The sequence below is a fragment of the Poecilia reticulata genome, linkage group LG13 (genome assembly GCF_000633615.1).
Source record: "Poecilia reticulata strain Guanapo linkage group LG13, Guppy_female_1.0+MT, whole genome shotgun sequence".
Classification (NCBI taxonomy): Eukaryota; Metazoa; Chordata; class Actinopteri; order Cyprinodontiformes; family Poeciliidae; genus Poecilia; species Poecilia reticulata.
Window position 1 is genome coordinate 27,178,888 of NC_024343.1, and position 20,910 is coordinate 27,199,797.

Consider the following 20,910-nt stretch of genomic DNA (forward strand, 5'->3'; position numbering starts at 1 on the left):
GGATGAACAAGCCATGTGAGCGTGTACAAAATGTGCAGAACCATTGAAAAACCTAGGAAAAGCCTCTGAGGAAGCAACTTAATTAGTATTCAATTAATTAATTCTCTAATCTGCAGCTTCAAACAGACTTTGGCACATAAGGATTAATCCTTCTGAGATATGTCTTCTGAAGATTTTTTCTGGTAGATATACTTAGCTTGGAGGGAAAAAAAGAGGAAAACTTCATGCAGAGTCATCCTTTTCATTTCAAAAGATTTCCATGAACTTGTTTCATGGTTTTGATTTCTTATTGGGACAAGTTAACACTTTTATATGACATTCTGCTTTTACAATTAAACATACATTCTTTAGAGAAAAAAAAAAAAAGTCTACACTATCTTAAGATGGATTTTGGAGCACATATAAACCATCTAAGTCATTTTCTTGAGTTGTACACATTTTTAGAAGCAAATGTAAAAATCAGCACTCTTCTATGTCATCTAATCAAGTGTTTTTGTTTTTGCTTTGGAAGCTACTTGCTCATATTAATGTCTGATTGTTTCTTGTTTTCAAAGCTGTGTTCTGGCAAGCATATCAACTGGATTTATTTGGCAATATTTCTGAAAGGAGAGAGGAGTAAGAGTAAGTTGAGGTTTTTATACTTCTGTTGTGGAGTTCAATGTGTGACTCTATGACAAAACAGGTTTTTGAGCCTATTGTAGTTTTCCTTCTGGACTCACTAATCAGGTTGAAATCCTACGGGGCAATTCCATTGCAAATGTTTTGCTCATAACGAATGTAAACCGGCGCAACATGTGCAAAAACACATTACTGACTTATATCAGAAATAGATTTGATATAGTATTTTTTTAGATTAAAATGCCTGTTTTCACAAGTGTAAATATGCAAGCCTTGCCTCTAGGCTTTTGGCTCCAGGATTTAAAATGGTTTGCAGGACCAGCTGGATTATAGAATCCAGAACTGTCTGTGGACTCGGCATCATATATATATTTTTTCTTTCTGGACGACAACAGAGAAAAGGGGCTTTTTTTTTTCTAAGGAATCACATCAGGTGAGTCGGATGCTCCTCGATGTGGATCTGGACACACTTCTAAAGGAATGTGGCTTCATCTGTAAGGACCCCAAGCTAACTTGGTCTGAGTGTGTCCTCAAGTTGTCCTACATTTGGACCGGTACTGAGAACTTTCTGCTTGTTATTGGATCAGCCTATGCATGCGCAAGTGAAAACGATATGATTTTCTCTTTTGAATACAACCTGGGATAAATCAGGTCGTTACCTTCTTTAGAGTGTACTTACGAATTGGTTCTTTTTGTGTTGTGTGATAAACAACACTTCCCTACTCTCAGCAGTACTTGCATTAAAAAAGTCTTTTCCAGTAATTTCCTGATGCAAACAATTTCCTGGATCTTGTGGATAGCTTACTGATGACTACTAACCTTCATGTGATATAAACACTCCTGTAAAACTTTACAAATGTATAGAATTTGCTTCTTGGATCAGTTTGGCTGCAATGCTTGCCTCTGCTTACTCTATCTGGTTTGTGGCACTGTCTTTCTTGAACGTCTATTGTGATGAGTATACATTATGCAACACAATTCAACGTGCCTGTTTAATATCCTGAAGATAAGTGCTGGAGAACAGCTTAGCAGTCAGGAACAAAAGAGACTTAGTTCTTGACCATCCAGCTGAAATTTGCTAGTGAAACTATATTTAACATTGAGGATGTAATTTTAAAATTTGTAAAATTCTAGGAATTTGAAGCCGGGTTTGCTTTCCCTTCTTTCAGCGTAGTGTACAGCGCTTTGAAACTGCACATTGAAGCTATGTTTTAAAGACATTCTTGCCTCTTAAACTTTTCAATATTTTTGAAGTGTTACAAAACAAGGACACAGTAAAGGCCTCACGAGAACCAAGGAACAAAATAGGTCAGAGATCAAGCTGTAGAGCAAAAGAGTGCAGCTGTCAGCTGTGCACTTTTCCAGTCTGGCTGCTAAAAGGATAAGGATGCCAAAAATGCCATTTTGAAAGAAAGCTGTAAGAAGTACCATTTACAGTTTCCTACAAATGGGAAGGAGTGTGTGGATAAAAATGAATGCTTCACGTTAAAGCCACCACGAAACATGGTGACGGCAGCATCATGCCGTGGAGATGTTTTTCTTCCACAGGGAACAGGAAGCTGGACAAAAATTAGCAGCAAAGCCTATATTGGTACTCTTTCAAAGGTTCCACAATTTATTGACAAATTGAATACAATTTGCACACCACATTTTTAAAAAAAAGTTAGAAATTGTAAAAACCATAGATTATTTTCCTTTCATATCACAATCATGCAATAGCTTGTGTTGGTTCATCACAAATCCCAATGAGATACATTGAAGTTGGTGACATGTAACGTGACAAAATGTAGAAAGCTTTAAGAGGTAAACCTGTTTTTAAGATGCTGTAGGTTTCTGAATACTGGGGAAAAACTAAGCACACTTGCTATTTGTAAATGTATATGGATTGCTTTTAGTTGTATGATTAACATCAGATTTGTATATATAGAAAGATGGCTACCAAAAGTGCTGAAAGTCTGATTTTAAAAATATTCCTTAACATTTAGTTTCAGCAAAAAGGAAAAAGCCTGACAAACTGGCCTGGTTTTCTTTCCACGAAGAGGGAAGTGGAAAGAAATGTTTGTTCATTAAAATCCCTGAACGTGTATTTTTATTGTGATAACTAGTCTGAGCCTAGTAGAATATTTCCAAAAGAACTGTTCATGCACCTAAATAGTGCTTGCAGTAAAATAGAAATTAAATTGCTTTGAATGAAATGGAAAATCTCTGCAGATGTATGCTGTCAGACATTTGAAATAGCTTAGCTTTTTAAGAAGAGGATTTCTTTCAGTTACAAAAAGCCAAACATCTGTGAACTAGAATCATGGACAAGTTGGCCTTACAAAGGTGAGTAGGAGGAAAAATATAATGTTTCTTAGAATATTTTTAAAAGGTGAATTATGGCTCACTACCTGAAGTTTCTTATCATCTCATAATAAAAGATGTTAATTCTGCATGTTGTTGAAGTAGCCAGCTAAAAGCAGTGTTAAAGTCTACCAAGAACAGACTCCTGCTGAAAGTTCGAATGCCTGGCTGAGGTTTGCTTTGAGGAATTAAGCAGCGGGGAAAATGCAGCTATTGTTCCTTTTTTCTGCTGACGGAGTACACATAACAGGGTAAGGGCAGAACCTTTTAAATGTTTCTCTGTTATCATCTCTTCTCTCCATTTAGTAGTTCAAATACAGAAAATCTCAAGTGATTGGCTTTGCATAGTAAAAAAAAAAAAATTACCTGTCTTCCCTCTTGCTATAAGCTGGGAAATATTTCGATTTAATTTCATTAGAAATTGTGCATGCACTGTTTTGTGAGACTATGTTTTTGAATTTGGACATTGATGTTAGATATTTACAGTCGATTAAATTTAGACAAGAAAATAGGAATTTTAACCTATTCAATTTGATTTTCACTGCTGTATAAACTCCCACTTGTTCCATATGCCTAAATCTTAGAATTATGTATGATGTACACAATTGTTTACAAACCAGATCTAGTATTGTAAATGCAGTTTACAATAATTACATTGTAAACTGTATTTGGGGTATTTTAAGTTCAATAGGCTACCACAGTTCTTAAGTGTTGTGTTCTTTAAATTGTTATATAGATCAGTGCCCTTTATACTGTAAAACACTACTATGCAAAAATTGTTGTCCAATGACTAATCTAAATAAATCCTAGTCAGATTAGGTATCATAGAAAGTAGATTTAGTTGTAATTTCAGATGCTATTATCAACATAATGTATTTTTGGTGTAATGTAGATTTTTGGTGATGATTTTAAATGATATTTTGCTATGCTTTGACAGACATAAGCAGTCATTGTTTTAATGGATGGAAGCTGGTGAGAAAAAAATATTCCCAGTATATTAATGGATTATATTATCAGCAGCCCAAGTATCTATAGATAAATGCATAATGAACATAATGCTCTGGCTGGCCTGAATCTTGTTCAGAGAAGCAATTAATTTATCTTATTGATTTGCTTAGTGATGATTTACAGTGGAACCTCAGAATACAAACGAAGTGAAATGTACTAGTATTTTGTTCCCTCACATCAAATAGCACATCAACCACACCCGGCCAAAACACCACCAGCCCTCAGATTCATAATTTTCAAAATAATAGTTATTATTCTGATGTTATAAGACTGGTAGATATAAGTATGTAAAAATAATGAATGCAGTTTCTTTCCCTTTTGATGTAGAAACCATTATATCAAAATGGTTTAAGTAATAATGCAAATAACTTGCATTATTATTTAAGTAAAGTCATCATGGTATGTTCATCCTTGAGGATAGGACACTGGGTCCAAACTAAACAAGACATTTTGGCATCACTGGCTTTCCACAGTAACTGCAGCAATTTATGTTAAAAAGAAATCGGTTAATTGGTACTTCCTTCAGCCTTCTCTACAACATGTTTGGAAATTGTTAATGGCATTGTGTACGTAGTTATTCTGGATTAGCAGCTTTTTTTTGTTGTTGATTCTGTGTACCGAAGGTTTGCAGTCTGGCGTTTTTATATTTCTTTTGGATTAATAAGTTTCTTCTTGCTGAGTGGCAAGGAGAGGATTAACCATAGAAGGAGCCATGAAGCCCATGGTAACTCTGGAGGAGCTGCAGAGATCCACAGCTCAGGTGGGAGAGAGAACCTGTGAGGACCACTTTCAGAGTTGATGGGAAGTCAGATTCAGCTCAATGCAGGGCAATCAACAGTAACTGATAAACAGATAAAATACACTGAAGTGTATGATTTTAATGTTGGATTAAAAGCCCTTAGGGTGAATATTTCTGCAAAGCAATGTACACTCCTTGGATAGCTCCTTGAATATTTAATTTTTTGTTACTGCTTTTAACAGAATTTGACTTTTTTTACATGAAAAAATTACAAAAACAATTTACAAAAAATAAAAATTTTCACTTTGACATTAAATTATATTTTATATTTAAAATGTGATTTCTACAAAATATTGATAAAAAGTGCATAAATACTCACCCCTTTAAGGGGCTGACCTAATTCATCAGAGGTCCAGTGAGTTGGTGCTTGTAGTCTCACAATGACTGGAATGGAGATCTCTTGAGTTCAGTGAGTCTCAAAAAGACAACCTTTTTTCAAAGGTCCTTTTACTAATTAAACCATAAGAACATTTGTTCTTTTTGCTTGGCTGCTATTACAGCATGAAGACAAAGAACACTCCAAGTAAATCAGAGAAAAGGTCATTGGAAAGTATAAGTCAGGGGATGGATACAAAAAATCTCTAAGGTACTGAACATCCCGTGGAGTTCAGTTAAATCCATCTTCCAGAAATGGAACAAACATGGCCCATCTATAAATCGGGCTGGAGGACAATTTGTTTCCATCTGCAAGAGAACTGTGGCTTCAGAGAACATTTATTTTCCAGCAGGACAATGGCCAAAGCGTCCAGCTAACGCTACACAAAAATGGTTTGAAGACAACTAGGTGGATGTTGTGGAGTGGCCCAGTCAAAGCGCAGACATCAATTCCATACAGAATTTTTGGCAGAACTTGAAATGGGTGTTCACAATCAATCCCCACAGAACCTGACAGGCTCTGAGCTGTAATTACAACCATCTGCTGAATACTTACTTGTAGGAGGTTATTTTATGTTAGAGATATTTTTTTTTATTAAATATGTTTTATAAAATCATTCTTAAATGTTGTTTTCGATAATTACGCATTTTGAATTTCTCAGTTCTGTGCTCTTGTCTCTTTTTCCACAATTAGATTTTTTTTTTAATTTTGCTTAATTATGTAGTTTATTATTGTTACATGAAGTAGTCGTAAATTCATGTTACAGCCAGATAAGTTCATAAGTTCAACGGAACTCAATTTGAAAGTGAAATAATTATAGCATAATATATGACACTTCCTTTCTTATTTTCATGATTTATTAATATTAAAATGGTAAATGTGGACCATATTTACAACTAGAAGTTAGTATTTTAAGACTATTTACGAATAAACCTCAAATTTTTTTGGTTAGTTAAATGCAAAAGCTTTTAAGCTGCAAGGCTTCTCAGGTCATCTCCTGTCTTTATCATCTGTGGTGTGGACAGTGATGAGTAAGAAAACTGACATAAATTTAAGATTTGATTACGTCTATATTAGGTCAAGTTGACTAGATATGATGCCATCTGCATTCTCTAGTTCTGTATCAGCTCATGTTTCTGTCAGATGAGAAGTAAAGAATTACTGTGATACATCTTCAATTAATTGGACTTGTAATATGGTATTACTGTCTAACACTTTTAACTAATAGGAACTAGTCTTGTTTATTATGACAAGAGTGTGTATGGAAACAAAATTGTTTCCCATTGCCAGAAGTTATTGATGATTTATGTATCTTCAAAAATATGAGATCAAACACCAATCAACACTTCACGGTAGGCAACAAAAAACCCCAAAGGATACTTTCATTAAGGGAAGATGTTGCCTGTCAAAAATGTTTTGATTTATTTTTTTTTTTTTTTCTAGTTTCTGATGACATTTAAACCACAGAAGAAATCATTTGCAATATCGCTTTAGGGCTCAATATGTACTTTGTTCATTAGAGTATATTCCTTCAAAAATGAAGTCAGATGAAATGTTTGTGTTTATATTTTTCTGGTACTCACATTTTTATGAGTTAGCTTGCGCCTGATGTTTGTGTTCTGTGACGGTGTTGTGAGACTGAACATGTTTGAAACACCCAGATGTATTTTTCTTTGAAGTGAGAGAAAAGTGAATTAGTTTGACTATCAGGGTGCAGAAAGACGGAGGAGGGGCAGCACTGGAATTGCATCTGAAATCTCATTAAAGGAGCTCCAAAACCAGTATATGATGGAAAGATTTTGTCATAACCCTGTAACATTGAAAAATGTTACATTTTTAAAATCTTGGTATGTACAGGACTTGGATATTGGGAGATGATAAGTCATTGTACTGTAAGGGGAATTTTTGCATCTGAGTAAAACATGGTTCAAACTACGAAATACATTTTTACTAGATTTTTTTTATCTTAAGTTTTACTATGTATCCAAGTCATTAGTAATTTGACCTGGTTCGATGCTTACTTCAGCCAAAACTGCCTACTTTTGTCTCCAACTTTACAAGAACAGTTTTCATACCGTTTCCCTCAGATGAATTTACATCACGCTTTGGATTCAAAGGATGTTTGTTCAACATTTCTCCAAGTGTGGTTCACACTAGCTCTTAATTTAACAGTAATTGTGAAAAGACGGCATTATGTTTGATTTGTTTTCCAGATGCCAACAGTTCCGCAGTGTGAACCGATTGGAAGTCCGCCTGCTTTTCCGGGCCCCATCATGCTTTCGCCAACGTCGTTGCCTCCTAGAGGAGCTCCTTTCTTACACACAGAGTTTGACGCCACACGTCAAGTAGGAGGCAAGTTATACAGAGTATAATACAGTGTATTTTCCATATATTCCCTATTGTTTAGGTTAAAGCATTATATGACCCCTGGATGCATTGGTGAGCTACATATGCTGCTGTTCTGTAAACCTTTTGTCTACATTTGTTCTTTCTGCATATATAGATAATTATTATGTGGAAACAATAACGGTTTCCTTTTTTGCCACAGGAAATTTCGAAGCTCCAGTGGAGTCCACTGCAGGTCCTACTGGAGGCAAAGATCCCTCCTCAGCTGACGACCAGCTGGGATCTCCAGCAGGACAGGTTATGATGCTGCCAAATCCTGCACTCATGCACGGTCCCCCCAGACCAGGAATGCAGGGTCCCCCCAGACAGGGAATGCAGGGTCCCCCCAGACCGGGAATGCAGGGTCCCCCCAGACCGGGAATGCAGGGTCCTCCCAGACCGGGAATGCCGCCGCTGCAACCTCCCCTTGGCATGCCAAACCCTCATATGCCTCCCTTTCCTGGTCCACCAAACATGCACCGCATGCCCACGCAAATGATGCCAGGAGGGCCGATGTTTCCGCCAGATAGATTCAGAATGCCCATGCCCTTCCCTCCTCGGGGCCCTCCTTTCCAACGACATCCATCAATGGGACCAGCCATTAGACCAGGATTTGGACGCCCACCATTTCAAAGAGGAGGGAGGTGGTAGAGAATAGTTTAATGATTAAACTAAAGCAGAGTCTGTAAAACAACTCTTGAGCACCAGGTGGCGCTGTATCCTCTGTTCAGACTTTCCCCCTCTCTCCGTTTCCAACACTAACAAATAAAACGCTGCGTCCCTAAGCTGCTCCTGTAAGTTTTATCAGAGATGTTTGTTGTTTGGTTGGTTTTAGTTTTTTGCTGTATATACTGAACATGTGTGTATATATATTCATCTTTTTGTATATTTCAGTTTGTATATGCTCAACTCTGTTGACAGGACTTAGACATACATGTTTTGAACAGTCAGCTTTTCTCTTCTGAAGAGAAAATGTCCTATCCGGTTTTTTGGGGGGGTTTTTTTTTAGAAACTGATATATTTCATTGTAAAATAATAATTTAAAAAAATGTTTTTTGAAGCTTTCATTTTCCGGCCAGTAGAGGGTGGAATAAACCCAAATACTTTTTGAAACCTCTGTGACGCACTGAGGTTACAACTTGTAAAAATATGGACTATGAATAAAAAATGTCCACCATTTGCTAATGTTTTTGTGTGTGTGTATGTGTGTGTTTGCAGTTCTAACTCTATTTACCTTTTTCTATTAAACTGGTCAGTTCTGAAAAAGGGTAAAGAGGTTTTTTTGTTTTGTTTTGTAGGTGCATGCAGTATGTTACAAAAATAAATTAATTGCAATTCTATATAAATAAGTATATAACTGCAAAAATAATTCATTCTCATTACAAACAGAAACATGTGAACTGTGTAGAGTTTAACCTGCAAGAGAAAACTGGATCACAGAAGTTAACACAAGCATGAGGAAGACTGTAGCTTGAACACTTTCAAGTAGGAGACCTAATTATGAAAGTTATCTTTTCATAGAGGGCTGTATGATATTACATATTAAACGGAAGTTGAGCAGAAAGAAAAAGTGTTTTAGAAAAAAAAAAGTGCACATGCTTAAAAATACTGTGAAACTGAACACATTAAAAAAAGTTTTTGCCGGCATTCCCAGAGGGTGTATTGTTGCTAGAGGCAGTTCTTCAAGACATTCTTTCATAATCCTCTTAACATGGATATCAATATTACATGTGCAGCCTTTTTGCCACTTTTCTTCCCTGACCTTAAATTTACTGAACAAAATTTTCCCTTTGTGGAAAACATCTGTATAAATTGTGCTTTTTAAATTGGATTACTGACGTCATTTTAATCTCTGGTAATATTAAGTTTTATGGAGATGAACTTGAGCATTATTATATTTTGAAATTGTGACCTACGTTTTGCATAGGCTCCCAGTAATATGGGGTTGTGGTGAATCAGCTTTTCCCCTCTCTTGTTATGCTTAGTGTCAAATTTCCTGTTGCATTTATAAAATCAAAAGAAGCTGAAAGGACGCCTGGACCCGGTACTAATATAAATTTGAATCAACCTGTTTGTTTTTTTTTTTATTTATTTAGCCAGAATTTCTAAAAGCAGAAATGTTGCAATTTCTTCTCGAAAACATTATACCCTCACCTTAAGGGATGCAAACAGCAGCAGGTGATTTGCATGGACTGGCATCTGATTGGCTCAAAGTGTAAGTAAGTGGCATTGTCATGATCCAGTTGCGCGCCGTCTCCAAGGGTCGTGGGCTCCGCCTCTCTCAATGATGTGGAAACAACACGCATGGTCCGTGGACGCACACAGACCTTGGAGGAGCGGCGGCGGCGTTCAGACCCGCATATCAAACCGGCATGAGGGAGAATGGATACTTCAGCGTCTGGAAAAAGGCAGCCATGTCCCAGAGGAGGTGAAGACAGGTACGTTAGCATGTGAGCGGGACCGGGACGTATGCTGTCCTTTATTAATGAGGGAGGAAAATGTAAGCTCGGTGACCGTCCGATCATGCGTCTGCGTGGTCCCATCGCCGCGTGCACGCACGAGCGCGTCACTCAGTCATACAAGTTTACTGGAGGCGAGACGCTGGCGCGCTGAAGTGCGATGCGGTGCGGTCCAGTGGGCAAGCCGACAGGATGCGCTTTTTTACCCTCAGGGTGCGCAGCGTTTGGCGTCCAATGGGGCCGATCCAGTCACCGTCGGTTGTTTTGGGGGGGGCAACAGCGGGCATGTGCCCGAATGGCGAGACACGTCAGGCTTAACGCATCCATGTCCAGACATATGAATTTCAATTCTGCTGCATGATTGGAGAGCGTTTGCTAGAGATGCAGGACAGGCAGCAGCATTCATTCCGTTCAGGTCCCCAAAACATCTTCTACCTCTCATGATCTATTGCGGTAAAATTCTGGCTTGATCTTTAATATTTGGCTTTTTTATTTATTTATTTTTTTTTTTTAGCGCGTTTCTTGTTGCTTTGCTGTTAACCCGGTGCTGCCCGTATTGAAAAAGCGTAAATACAGGTGAGTCATGTGGAAGGTGGTCTGTCGCCGGTGCTGTTGCTTTACTCCAGTGACCTTATGGTGTCATGCATTGTTGCAGCGTCACAGCTACAATCCGCTGTTTGCGGTATCCTCTTCTCATTTTTTTTATTTTCTTCTGTAGATTGCAGAGATGTGCTCCGCAACATGCTGTGAGCTATTTCAGCAAAATGCAGTCTAATGATGATATTTGTTCATTACACGTCTGTTTAGGATCAGTTTAAATGCATTTCCTGTTACTGCCCTGCAGTTCAGTCTGCTAAGTGAAATACAGCTTTTGCACAGAAGACAACCTCACTCTTTGCTGGGGGGCAGTTTCTCTCAGCAGCTTGTATTTATGGTGAGCCAACACAAGCATGACCCACAAATCCAGGGTAGTGTTTTAAATCTGCTGCAGAATGCAGTTTCACTCCTCCAGAATTGTGTCAAGAATGCTGTTTTAGTTGCAGGAATACTTGAAAAGTGAATTGAACTGGTTGTTGCAGCAGTGCCCCTTCTGTCGGTAGTACTCTTCAACTTAAACACTCAAAGTTTAACAGAGGTGACGCATCAGATATTTGCTGATTATTGTTTTGGGGAAGCTGTTCACCAGTTTTATAATGATATGATGTGTAATATATTTTTTTGTACTGGCGTTTTAAAGAGTGGAGCCCCTGAGATAGTTATCATCATCCTATACAAATTCTCTATCAGTGCCAGATTTTTATTTTAAAGGAAGATACATTGGTAATAAAGTACATTATCAGTGCGTTGGTGACGGAACAGCAGTATGCTGCCCTGAATGTTGATCTGCTCAGTGAGATGTTGTAGATTCAGGGACGTCGCTACTAATGAATTCCAAGTTTTTCCTATGGATACACTTCAGTGTTTTAGAGAATTTTAAAATGAGTCCCCCAAGGTTCATTATTAAGCCCCCTTTTATTTTCATTTTACATTAATAATCTTGGGACTAATAGTTAGTTTTACAGATTACAGTATTCTTTACTCTGTTCTGTTCTGAAATATTGACATGTTTCAAACTTCGTTTAAGGTGATACAGACACAGGACCCATAAAAAGTGCATTTAAAGCTAAATCAATGCTGTTTTCAATTAATAACTTGCATATTTTAAATACTTTTGATATTTCTACCCTGGTGGGAGATTTTGTCAAGTTAATATGGTCCTACTAATATTTGGTTATTTGGCTAGACTATGAAAACTGAACATCTGGTTAAAAAAGCAGAAGGTTAAATGGGCTTTTGCTCTATGTGCATCTATGCTTTTTACATTTTACCATTTCAAATTGTAGGCCGTTTCTGGTTAAACAAGCAATAATAATACAAAATCGTGGTCCCGGAATTCATGCAAGGTTGAACAAAAACACTCAGCATTTGAAAGTGGAAAAGTGAGCAAGACCCCCCAAGCAGGATGACCTCAGTGTTCAGGGATGTGTCCTAAAGGTGGTAACATGAACCCATCTGTGTGACATGCCTGTTCAGAGAGCTGACCTTCTGTTTGTCCCTATTTGTGTGGTTGAGCAGCAGCCAGTTTTGCTCTTCTCTGGCTTGTATTCATGCTCTGTAACTCTGAAGGATCTTCAATGTTTGACCAACTGTCTGCTCATGAAAGAATGTCTGCACATTCATATGGTAATTTGTCAGCTTTTCAGACAATCCGTGACTTTGTGCTTCATGTATGTGCTACCAAAACAGTGTTTTCTTGATATGTGCATAATCTAACCCTCGTAAGGGCTCTTGTGAATAATTCATTTCCATCCCACTGGCGCATAACTCTTCTTTCATTTGCAAAGTACATATTAACGACATTCTGATGTTATGTTTAGTGCCAAGTGAATAATAAATAAAGCATACTGTGATAACATTAATTCATTGGAATGCTTTGGTTCCTGTTTCCCATAGTTTCCAGAAGCTTTAGAAGAATATTACTCTTAATATTGTTAACTTGCATTAGGCATTGACTGGCTACAGTCAAAATCTGCTTTGCCATGCAGTTACAATTGAAAGTGTTTTTAATGTGATGCCAGAGAACATGCATGATTGATTAAAGGTTCCTCTGTTGATATGGAGCATAGAATGATTCAGCTCTACCCCTCTCCCACCTATTGCTGGCTGAAATAAAGGCATCATTTCTTTTACACTCAGTACCAACAGATACCGATTTAGCTATTTGGAAATATTTGAGTTGCACAAAATACAGATTGTCAAATTTGGAAAATAAATACATTGCACACCAACAGTTACCCACGAAAACAAATATGTCCCAATTTTTGAAGATGCAACCCAAAGAGCCAAATGGTTCCTTTTTTTTACAATAAAACCTCTAAGATCCTGATTTACATTTCTGTTTTAGACATTTATGTCAATACTTTGCAAATATTAATCTATTGGCCCATTCAAACACTTCGAGCCTTATGAGTATTTTATTATTTTTATTCTCATAGATTTAACTAAAAGATTAATATTTGAATTATTAATGTTATTAATCATTCCACATGTCAGATTTTTTAAAACCCACTATATACAGTGACATATAATATTTTCTAAATAAATGAATTATTTACATCCTCATTACAAATACGCTGCATTAGGTTGCCACTACATTTTGAATGAACTTCTCTGCCTGTTTAAAATCCATTGTTTAAAGACCGGTTGCCCCCAATTTTCTTACATGTTTAGCACATGATCACAATTTGTCTAGCTGTGTTTTTGATGACAAACAAGAAAGCTTTCCAATGCTGTTCTGCTTGCATCTCAGCTGTAGTCCGTAAAAGAGAAGAGCTCAACCTTCCCCTGTTTCGCCTGACAGGATATCTGTCTTTGTTAGCAAATATCTCAGATGTGCTGCTCTCCTTTGGTCCTCTGCCATCTTTTTGTAGTTTAATAAAAGGAATTCTCTACATTCAGTCTTATGATGTATGCCAAAGGTTATATGGGTTTGTATTTTGTTTTTTCACTGCTAAACATTGGAAACCCCCCTTTCTTCATAGCACACATATTGCTTAGTATAAAGCCTTTCTTTTTCTAAGAAGATGTTATCTTGCATCATATTTTAGATGATGGAATGGTAATGTGCTGACTGCCAACATTATCTGATAGATGGCTTGGCAAGATTCATTTCCAGATGCTTTCCAGAGGCCAACAGTTCCTGCGCATCAGCACGACTTTGATGTATGCATTTAATGTTTGCAAAAAGAAGTTGAGAAAGCAACATACGATCCAAAAGTAGTACTAAAGTAATGTATCTGCGGCTCTTTGATCTTCCAGCTTGGATGATCATGAATTATTGAGCCAGAAATTATAATCAAAGTGCAAAAAAAGTAGCACGTTCTAGAAAGAAACAAGGATTGAGCTGTGTTTTGAGCTTTAAAGCCAGTTTTAAAGAGCTCTAACAGTATTTTGATAACTTACTGTGGGCTGCTAATCGAAATTAACCGTATATCGGACTGCAGTACTCTTCCCCAAACATTCTCATCTTTCTTTATGGGGATGAGTGAATGTTCAGAAATCTCATCACATCTCAGTTTCACCTATTCTGAAGCTGTGCGCAGAAACACAGGCGCTGCTGTCAAAAATGCACATGGTGATGGTCTTCAGCTTCACATGGCTGATCCAGTCTTGTAGTTCCAGGATGAATAATGGATACTAAGTGCACAAAAATACTGAGGCTATGAGTCACTTTGTGGAGACAAGAGTTAGGCTAACTTCACCGCACCGCATCAGTCAGAAAAACAACTACAGTAATTTCATTCTTAGTACTTTTGTGTTGACTTGGAGCTAAACTGTTATTAAAGTAGCATACTTAGAATAATTCCTCTTTAGAAGTGGAATTTTAATAGAGATTTTAAGTGTCTATGTGGTGGATTCAAGTGAGCATCAAAGCCAATTGAACTAAACCTGGTGGATATTCTTTCCATCACAAGATCAATGGATTCAATTCACATTAATTTAGAAACTTTGGAACCAATATTGCTTAACATCTGGTTTACCCACCGTGACATCCTGCTGCAGCAATGACTTGAGAGCAAGAAACAGAGTTTCTGTACTTCTAAACCTTCAGGGTGTGTGTGAACATTCAGATCTTTATGCTCATCTAATCCTGTCCTTGAAGAATCCACCTCTGACTATGTTAGTATTCAACTGGAACAGAAAACCTTGTCTTAAAAAAAACAACCCGTTTTCACTTGTTTTTGTGGAAAGATGACGGATATCCTACTTGGTTGTCTTTAGTTAAAGAAACTCTGATTATATCAACTTTTTGGAAGAATAATTAATGTGTTTCATTAAATAGGAATTATATTATTAAGTACTGATGCATTTAGAGCAATTCAAGACATCCTAATCCAGTCCTGTTCGAACGCTGTGGTCAAGAAATGCTTAATGTAGCTGTTTTCTCCTGTTTCAGATTCACTTAAGGTAAATTATGGGCAAAGTGTTTTGTGTAACTAACTCAGCATACAGCTGACTAAATGAAGTCGCTTGCGATGTTGCACTTTAATATATTCAAAGCTTCCCTAATGAGTAACTCTGGAGAGCAGTCACCTATGTTAGTAAAGGCTCAGTCTTGTCCAATGAATCTGAGCTTTTTTCTCTCTCTGAACTCTAAATTATTTTCCTCTCCCATACCCTCGTCTTTGATGTTGACTCTTGAGATTCCACTCTCAGCTGGAGACCACTGGATCATCCGCTAATGATCTCTACCCTGCACTGGTTACTTCTTTCATGTCTTGCACAGCACTTACATTTTTCTTTTTTTTCCCCCTACATATCAGTTGTGCTGGGTGCTGTTTGGCACAATGGATCATCTCTTTCCTCTGGTGTGGAAGGGGGCGGTGTGAAAGAGGAGGATGCGTGCAAAATAAAAACACTTGAACCTTCGTTCTCATGGACTTTATTTTCCCCCACCACTTGCAGAACGGAATTGTTGTCCTATCGTTGGCGATGGCCTTTAGGTTTGTGTGATAATTCTAAAATACATTTTTGCAGGGTTACTGTGACCTTATGAACTGAAATAAAGCTTGTTTGTGATCAGCATTGTTTGTATTTACTGCATGGTCTTCTAATTAATAGTAAATACTAAAGAATTTGATATCACAACTACATCATTTTGAATAATACTGCATCAAGTGGCCTATGCACAGTTGCTATAATAAAACACTATGGCTATTTATTAACTGACCTTTATCCAAGCTCTTCTGGGCAACAGGACTGTGATTTAGCCAGTTAGACATGGGCTTTGCTGCCTTTAGAAAGGCTTGAACTCTGCTGCCTTTTACCACATCTAGTGGTATTAACAGCCTTTCCAGAGAACAAAAAAGTAATAATTTATGTGTCAGATCCCTACACAGTAACCCAAAATGGCATTAAAAAAAGTCTCAGCAGTCATATTTAGAAATTTGTACAAGACAAAAGAAGCCGTCTCCACTGGAGACAAGAGGTTGCTCTTTACTTGGAAATCTGCGTGCTGTCTTACTTTATGAATCAGCACAAGTTAAGATCCATGTAAAGTACTTCTGGATGTAAGTGACCTTAATCTAAGAAGAAAAATGAGAGTTGAATTATTTAAAACGGTACGGTTGGTCTTAGGCTTTTCAAACACCTTTTCATATTCCCAATTGTGTATCTTCTGGATATTCTGAATATTTCTGTCATTTTTTGCATTGTTTGAAGGTCATTGCCGTAAACCTTGCCCAGATGCAGCTACATGTGCCGTTTTATTATCTGGGACAGAAATCTTAATATAAAGACTGCTTGGCGCATGCAAGCTTGCAATTGAACCCTTGTGGGTTATGTAAAACTGAGAAGCATCCTGTAAAAGTCTGTAAAACAGACATTTTCGTTTCACCCTTTCTGTGGAGATTATAAAGATTGATAGATGGAGATTACATCTTGTCCTAGTGGGACCAAGACCAAAGCGGACTTCTGTAATTTTAAAACAATGTCAGTCTCAAAAGCGTTATATTGTATTTTATGAACCTGTAACCCATTGGGATGTTGGTATTGGGTATTGATTTACACAGAAGTCAAAGATTTGTTACTTGGGAGTTGCAATTTGAACGTAGTACATCCACAATGTTCTTCCTGTGTGAAACGCTCCCTGAGAATGGAAAATATCAAGTATTTCTAGTGAGAGAAATACTTTTATAAATGTAAAAAGCAAAAATATTACCCGTTTCTCAAAAGAATATCACAAGTGCTGCATGTAAATCATTTTCTTTGTAGTCAGTAAACACCCAGTGGAAAGCTGATGACTTATTGTTTATTGTGCTGTTGTTTTAAGATGATAAAGTCCCCTTCGGTCTTGGACCGTTCTGTTAAGCTGTCAGCTTCAACCTTGTGGACCAAATATTCTGGGCTTACACTGAATAAAGATGCTAAGAGAGTTATTTACAGTGTGTAAGATATTTATTGTCAGTAACATTTTAACAGAGCTGGACTTTAAAAATGTCCTCGTCCCTTTAAGGAAAAAGAAACAAGCACTTAGAGGGAACCTATGTTGACTGTCTGCCTCTATTCATTAGCAATGATGAGAGTGGAAATCATTTGATTTACTTGCCCGCAAATGCATTAAATGGTGATTTATTAAAGAGCTTAGCGCATCTGGGTCCTTGGACAGTACCAGTAATGTAAAATATTAAACGTCTGTATTTGTAGCATCACCTGGCAAATTGCTCCAGAGCAATCAGTGCCTTGGATGTTCAGCTACATCAGCTCCTGGCTGAGTGTGGGCTTATTACCCTTCTGCCAGCAGTGACATAAACGGTTTTAAGTTTAGCTGAGCTGCAACCAAGCAATCTACATTTCTGAAATGCCTGTGGTGACAGTCGACAAGGCATCAGCGTTAACCCACATCATTCATGCATTTTTACTCCAGTCAATGTTCTGTTTGTTAAAGGAGAGGTGCATAGGTTTGGGTTACAGAATGTATTAATTGACATTTTTCATGCTTTGTCATGTGCTTCCAAGTCCTTTTTAAGATCACACAGTAGCTATTTGAATGCTAATTAAAAAGTATGAAAGTATCAATAGGGAATTTTTTGTATAATTTGTATTTTTGAAATATCCTGACCCTAGTTTGGTGGAATCTGGCTCAGAGCTTCATCTTGTGTAATCCCTCTCTAAACAAGGCACCTTTGTCTTTATGAGGGCATTTCAGTTATTTTATCAGGGTCACAACCTTCTGAGCCACGTGAAGATTGGCTCAGAATGGGAAGTCAGTCTTGTATGTTTTAATTATTATTTTGCTTAAATTATTAAATTCAAATCTTGTCTGGAATAACAATATTTTTGCCAAACTGAGATTGACATTTGCATTTGCAACTCTGGTCCAGGATCAAATAAATGCTTTATACTTCGTTTACATACGTTTGCTGCGCGCAAACTGCTGGTATCTTCTGGTGTTGATCGGGAACAAGTGTCGCATTTAGACAGCACTTCGTCCATCTTTAGATGAGACTGCCGAGCCACGTGGAACCTGCTGTAGTTACCATGCCAGGGCACTAGATGGCACTGGGATTTTAGCATGTCGTCAAATCTCGTACGTCCTTTGAACGTTAACGTCGTCCTTCAGCTGTGCGTTCTGTGACTGGTCGCTTTCACACCTGCAGAGTACTTCACACTTTCATGTGGGGTGCTACCAAAAAGTTGCACTTGGAGAACTGGTTTCAAAAAGTCCCAGTGTCGACCTATGGCTCAGTCGCAACAAAAATGTTATGGTTTCACTGGAAACCATGTAATGGAATATTATGGAAAATGGAAAATATAAACTTTGTTTTTTTTCATTTGTTTTTCCCCCAAATAAAACATACATATTGACTAGATATCTGGTGACTATCGGGGAATATGGTGTCTATGCCCACTTTACTATTGTTTTTTCCCCCCTTTTTGCTAGAAAACTAAAATGGATTCATTTTTTTAGATCAGTTTCCAAAGACACTACAAATTTAAGATGAAGACTAGGCAAAGAAATGATGAGCCACAGTGGTTTTGGAAGAATTGTTTGCCCAGCACAGCCTTAGTCAGACCCAGAGCAATAGATTAACACGTCCAAAATCAGTTTTTTGGGCTTTGTACTGATTTACTGGAGGTGTAGTACACAGAACCAGATCTGAGCTTCAAACTGACATGGGTGATCTCAGCATTAGCCAGGTAACCCAGACTTTTCAAGTCAGAGTTTTGTCTTGAGAGCTTTCCACTTGACTTATCTTTCAACTTAGAAGTCAAAATTTCCAACTTCTGAGTTTGAACAGAAGACACATAAGCTCGTAGCTCTTGTTGTCTTTCCTCCTTGGCTGGAGGTTTCTCACACACACTTGCTCAGGGGATGTTTCACTGCTCGGTGTGCATGCCAAGCTGTTTTCTGGGGCACATGATGCAGGCTGCTGTTAAGCATGCGATGTGTTGCCCTCACTCTTACATTCCCCCCCATCTATTTTTTTTGTCTCTGCTGTGTCCTCTGCAGTTCTGCGTCAGAGCTGACGTGATTACCATGCAAGATGTGCTGTGCGCTTCTCATGTAGTCCATTAGGTTGCCTGAATCTTTAGAATCATACATGACAACAGAGTAGTCTTTTTCATTTTCCAGAATCAAGTTTTACCGAGCCTACTCTGATCCTTAAAACAGGATGTCAAATCAGGATTACTTTCTTGGGGTGAAACAAAATCTTGAAGTTAAATTTTCAGTATATTTCCTGGAAAAACAGTTTGTCACGAAAATACGCTACTCAGTTGCTTTCAACGTGTGGCTTTATTTGGTGACGTAAGTTTAGTCGAATATTATGAATGGCAGAAAGCTTTAAGTTAAGTTAAAGCTTAACACCCTGTTGTATTGTTTAGTCATTTTGAAGTTATGGAGGAAGTAATTTTTGAATTACCTAATTTCCTTCTATACAGCTTAAGTAGAAAACAACTAGATTTCTTTCCTTCATTCTTGACATTTTATTTCTCATCCAAAAGGTTTCTTCCGTTTCAAACATGGTTGAAACTAACAGGCTTATAAGCTGTAGTCAAAATGGATTGTTTTTACAATAAAACTGACTATAAAGCGCAAGACGCACCAGATCCAATTTGGCATCTGATTTGACCAAAATAAGCAATTAGAACACATTAAAGTTAATGGGGCCTCACAGACCACTAGCGATTCCCTGCGACTGTGTCTCCAAATGTCTGACCAAAATAGCCTCCATGTGTACCTTGGTCGGAAGTATGAGGCAATTTGATGACAATGTTATGAGTGAAATGGGAAGTGAGACACGGTGGAAAAGTAAAACAGATCCGCTTTGGGGAAAAATACAAACAAAATCTTTTACTAACAAAGAAAAGTTATGTACGTACCCATGGTAGAAGCTCGGAAGTACAGAAATTAAATGGAACCGTGAAATGACAATCTTCTTTGAGCTTGTTTGAGCATTTTGAGTTTACTGTCACGATGGGGGGGGATTTATGGCACGTACTCTTCTGTGAATACTCAATCCCGCAAGTCCAGTAGTCCGTAGAGGGACTTTTGAGTTGGAGCCTGTGGGTCATGGAAAAACGGATCAGAACTTGAAGAGTCGGATGCAAGCAGTGTATCTTGGGCTTGTGAGTTGAAGCTGCCATCGTTGCAAATGGGGTGGCCAACAAAATATTAATCCTATAGAATGGGATGTCTTTCACGTGCATGTGCATGCAAAGGCAGATTAATATTCTTTGGCCATGAAGTCTAGCTGAACTGATTATTTTTTGAGTTATTCTGAAAAACCAACAAACCTCCAATTTTCTGCATTCAAAAGTCAGCAATTTGTGTAAATATCACATTTCCTTTAGAGGGAATTTACAGAGAGAGAGAACAAGCATTCCTGCTGGCAATAGATTTGTAATTTATGGAGATGAAATTATAGAATAAGAGAGGGAGGAGAGTATCAGCTGGAGTGTGTTTGGGGGGTGGGTGGCTTAGGGTAATAAAGAGTCACTCCCCCTCTTTCCCTCCTCCTGTTTTCCAACTCCTCTGTGCAAATAGTAGTCATTCTGCTGGGAATTCACATCAGGGAATCTTAAACTTAGATTCCAATTTACTTCACTGTTCTCTGTGGCAGAAAACAAAAAAAAAACACCTGGGTTTACATAATAAGGTAAGTCATTATGTTCGCTGGTTATTGTTTGGCTTTTTGAAACGCTGTTTGTGTTCCAAAAAACACTCTCCACAGGTGAAGCATGTTGAGTTTGTGTTAAGTATGCAAGTTAAGGTTTTCAGATGCAAGTTGGTATTTTTGTTCAAGCAGATTCATCCAGCTGCTTTATCACTGTTTTATATTTTTGTTGAATTCCTTTTGCATTTTCCACTTTTTACTTTC

At 37.7% G+C, this 20,910-nt stretch overlaps 2 protein-coding genes across 3 annotated transcripts in view; both read left to right on the forward strand.

Annotated features, from left to right (window-relative positions):
* Positions 1–8,709, forward strand: part of LOC103474985 (splicing factor, arginine/serine-rich 15-like) — a 25,259-nt gene extending 16,550 nt beyond the window's left edge. The window contains exons 17-18 of the mRNA XM_008426329.2: positions 7,358–7,496; positions 7,693–8,709. Of these exons, the coding sequence (XP_008424551.1) occupies positions 7,358–7,496; positions 7,693–8,180 (627 nt within the window). The 3' untranslated portion in view covers positions 8,181–8,709. The remainder of the gene's footprint in view (positions 1–7,357; positions 7,497–7,692) is intronic.
* A 1,098-nt stretch (positions 8,710–9,807) lies between these two features.
* The window catches only part of LOC103474994 (T-lymphoma invasion and metastasis-inducing protein 1-like), a 49,162-nt gene continuing 38,059 nt past the window's right edge, over positions 9,808–20,910 (forward strand). The window contains exon 1 of one of the 2 annotated variants that reach the window (XM_008426338.2): positions 9,808–9,967. The gene's annotated coding sequence lies outside the window, so the exon portion shown is untranslated. Of the gene's footprint in view, positions 9,968–10,499; positions 10,565–20,910 lie in introns of those variants that run through there. The other variant, XM_008426340.2, reaches the window with a different exon arrangement.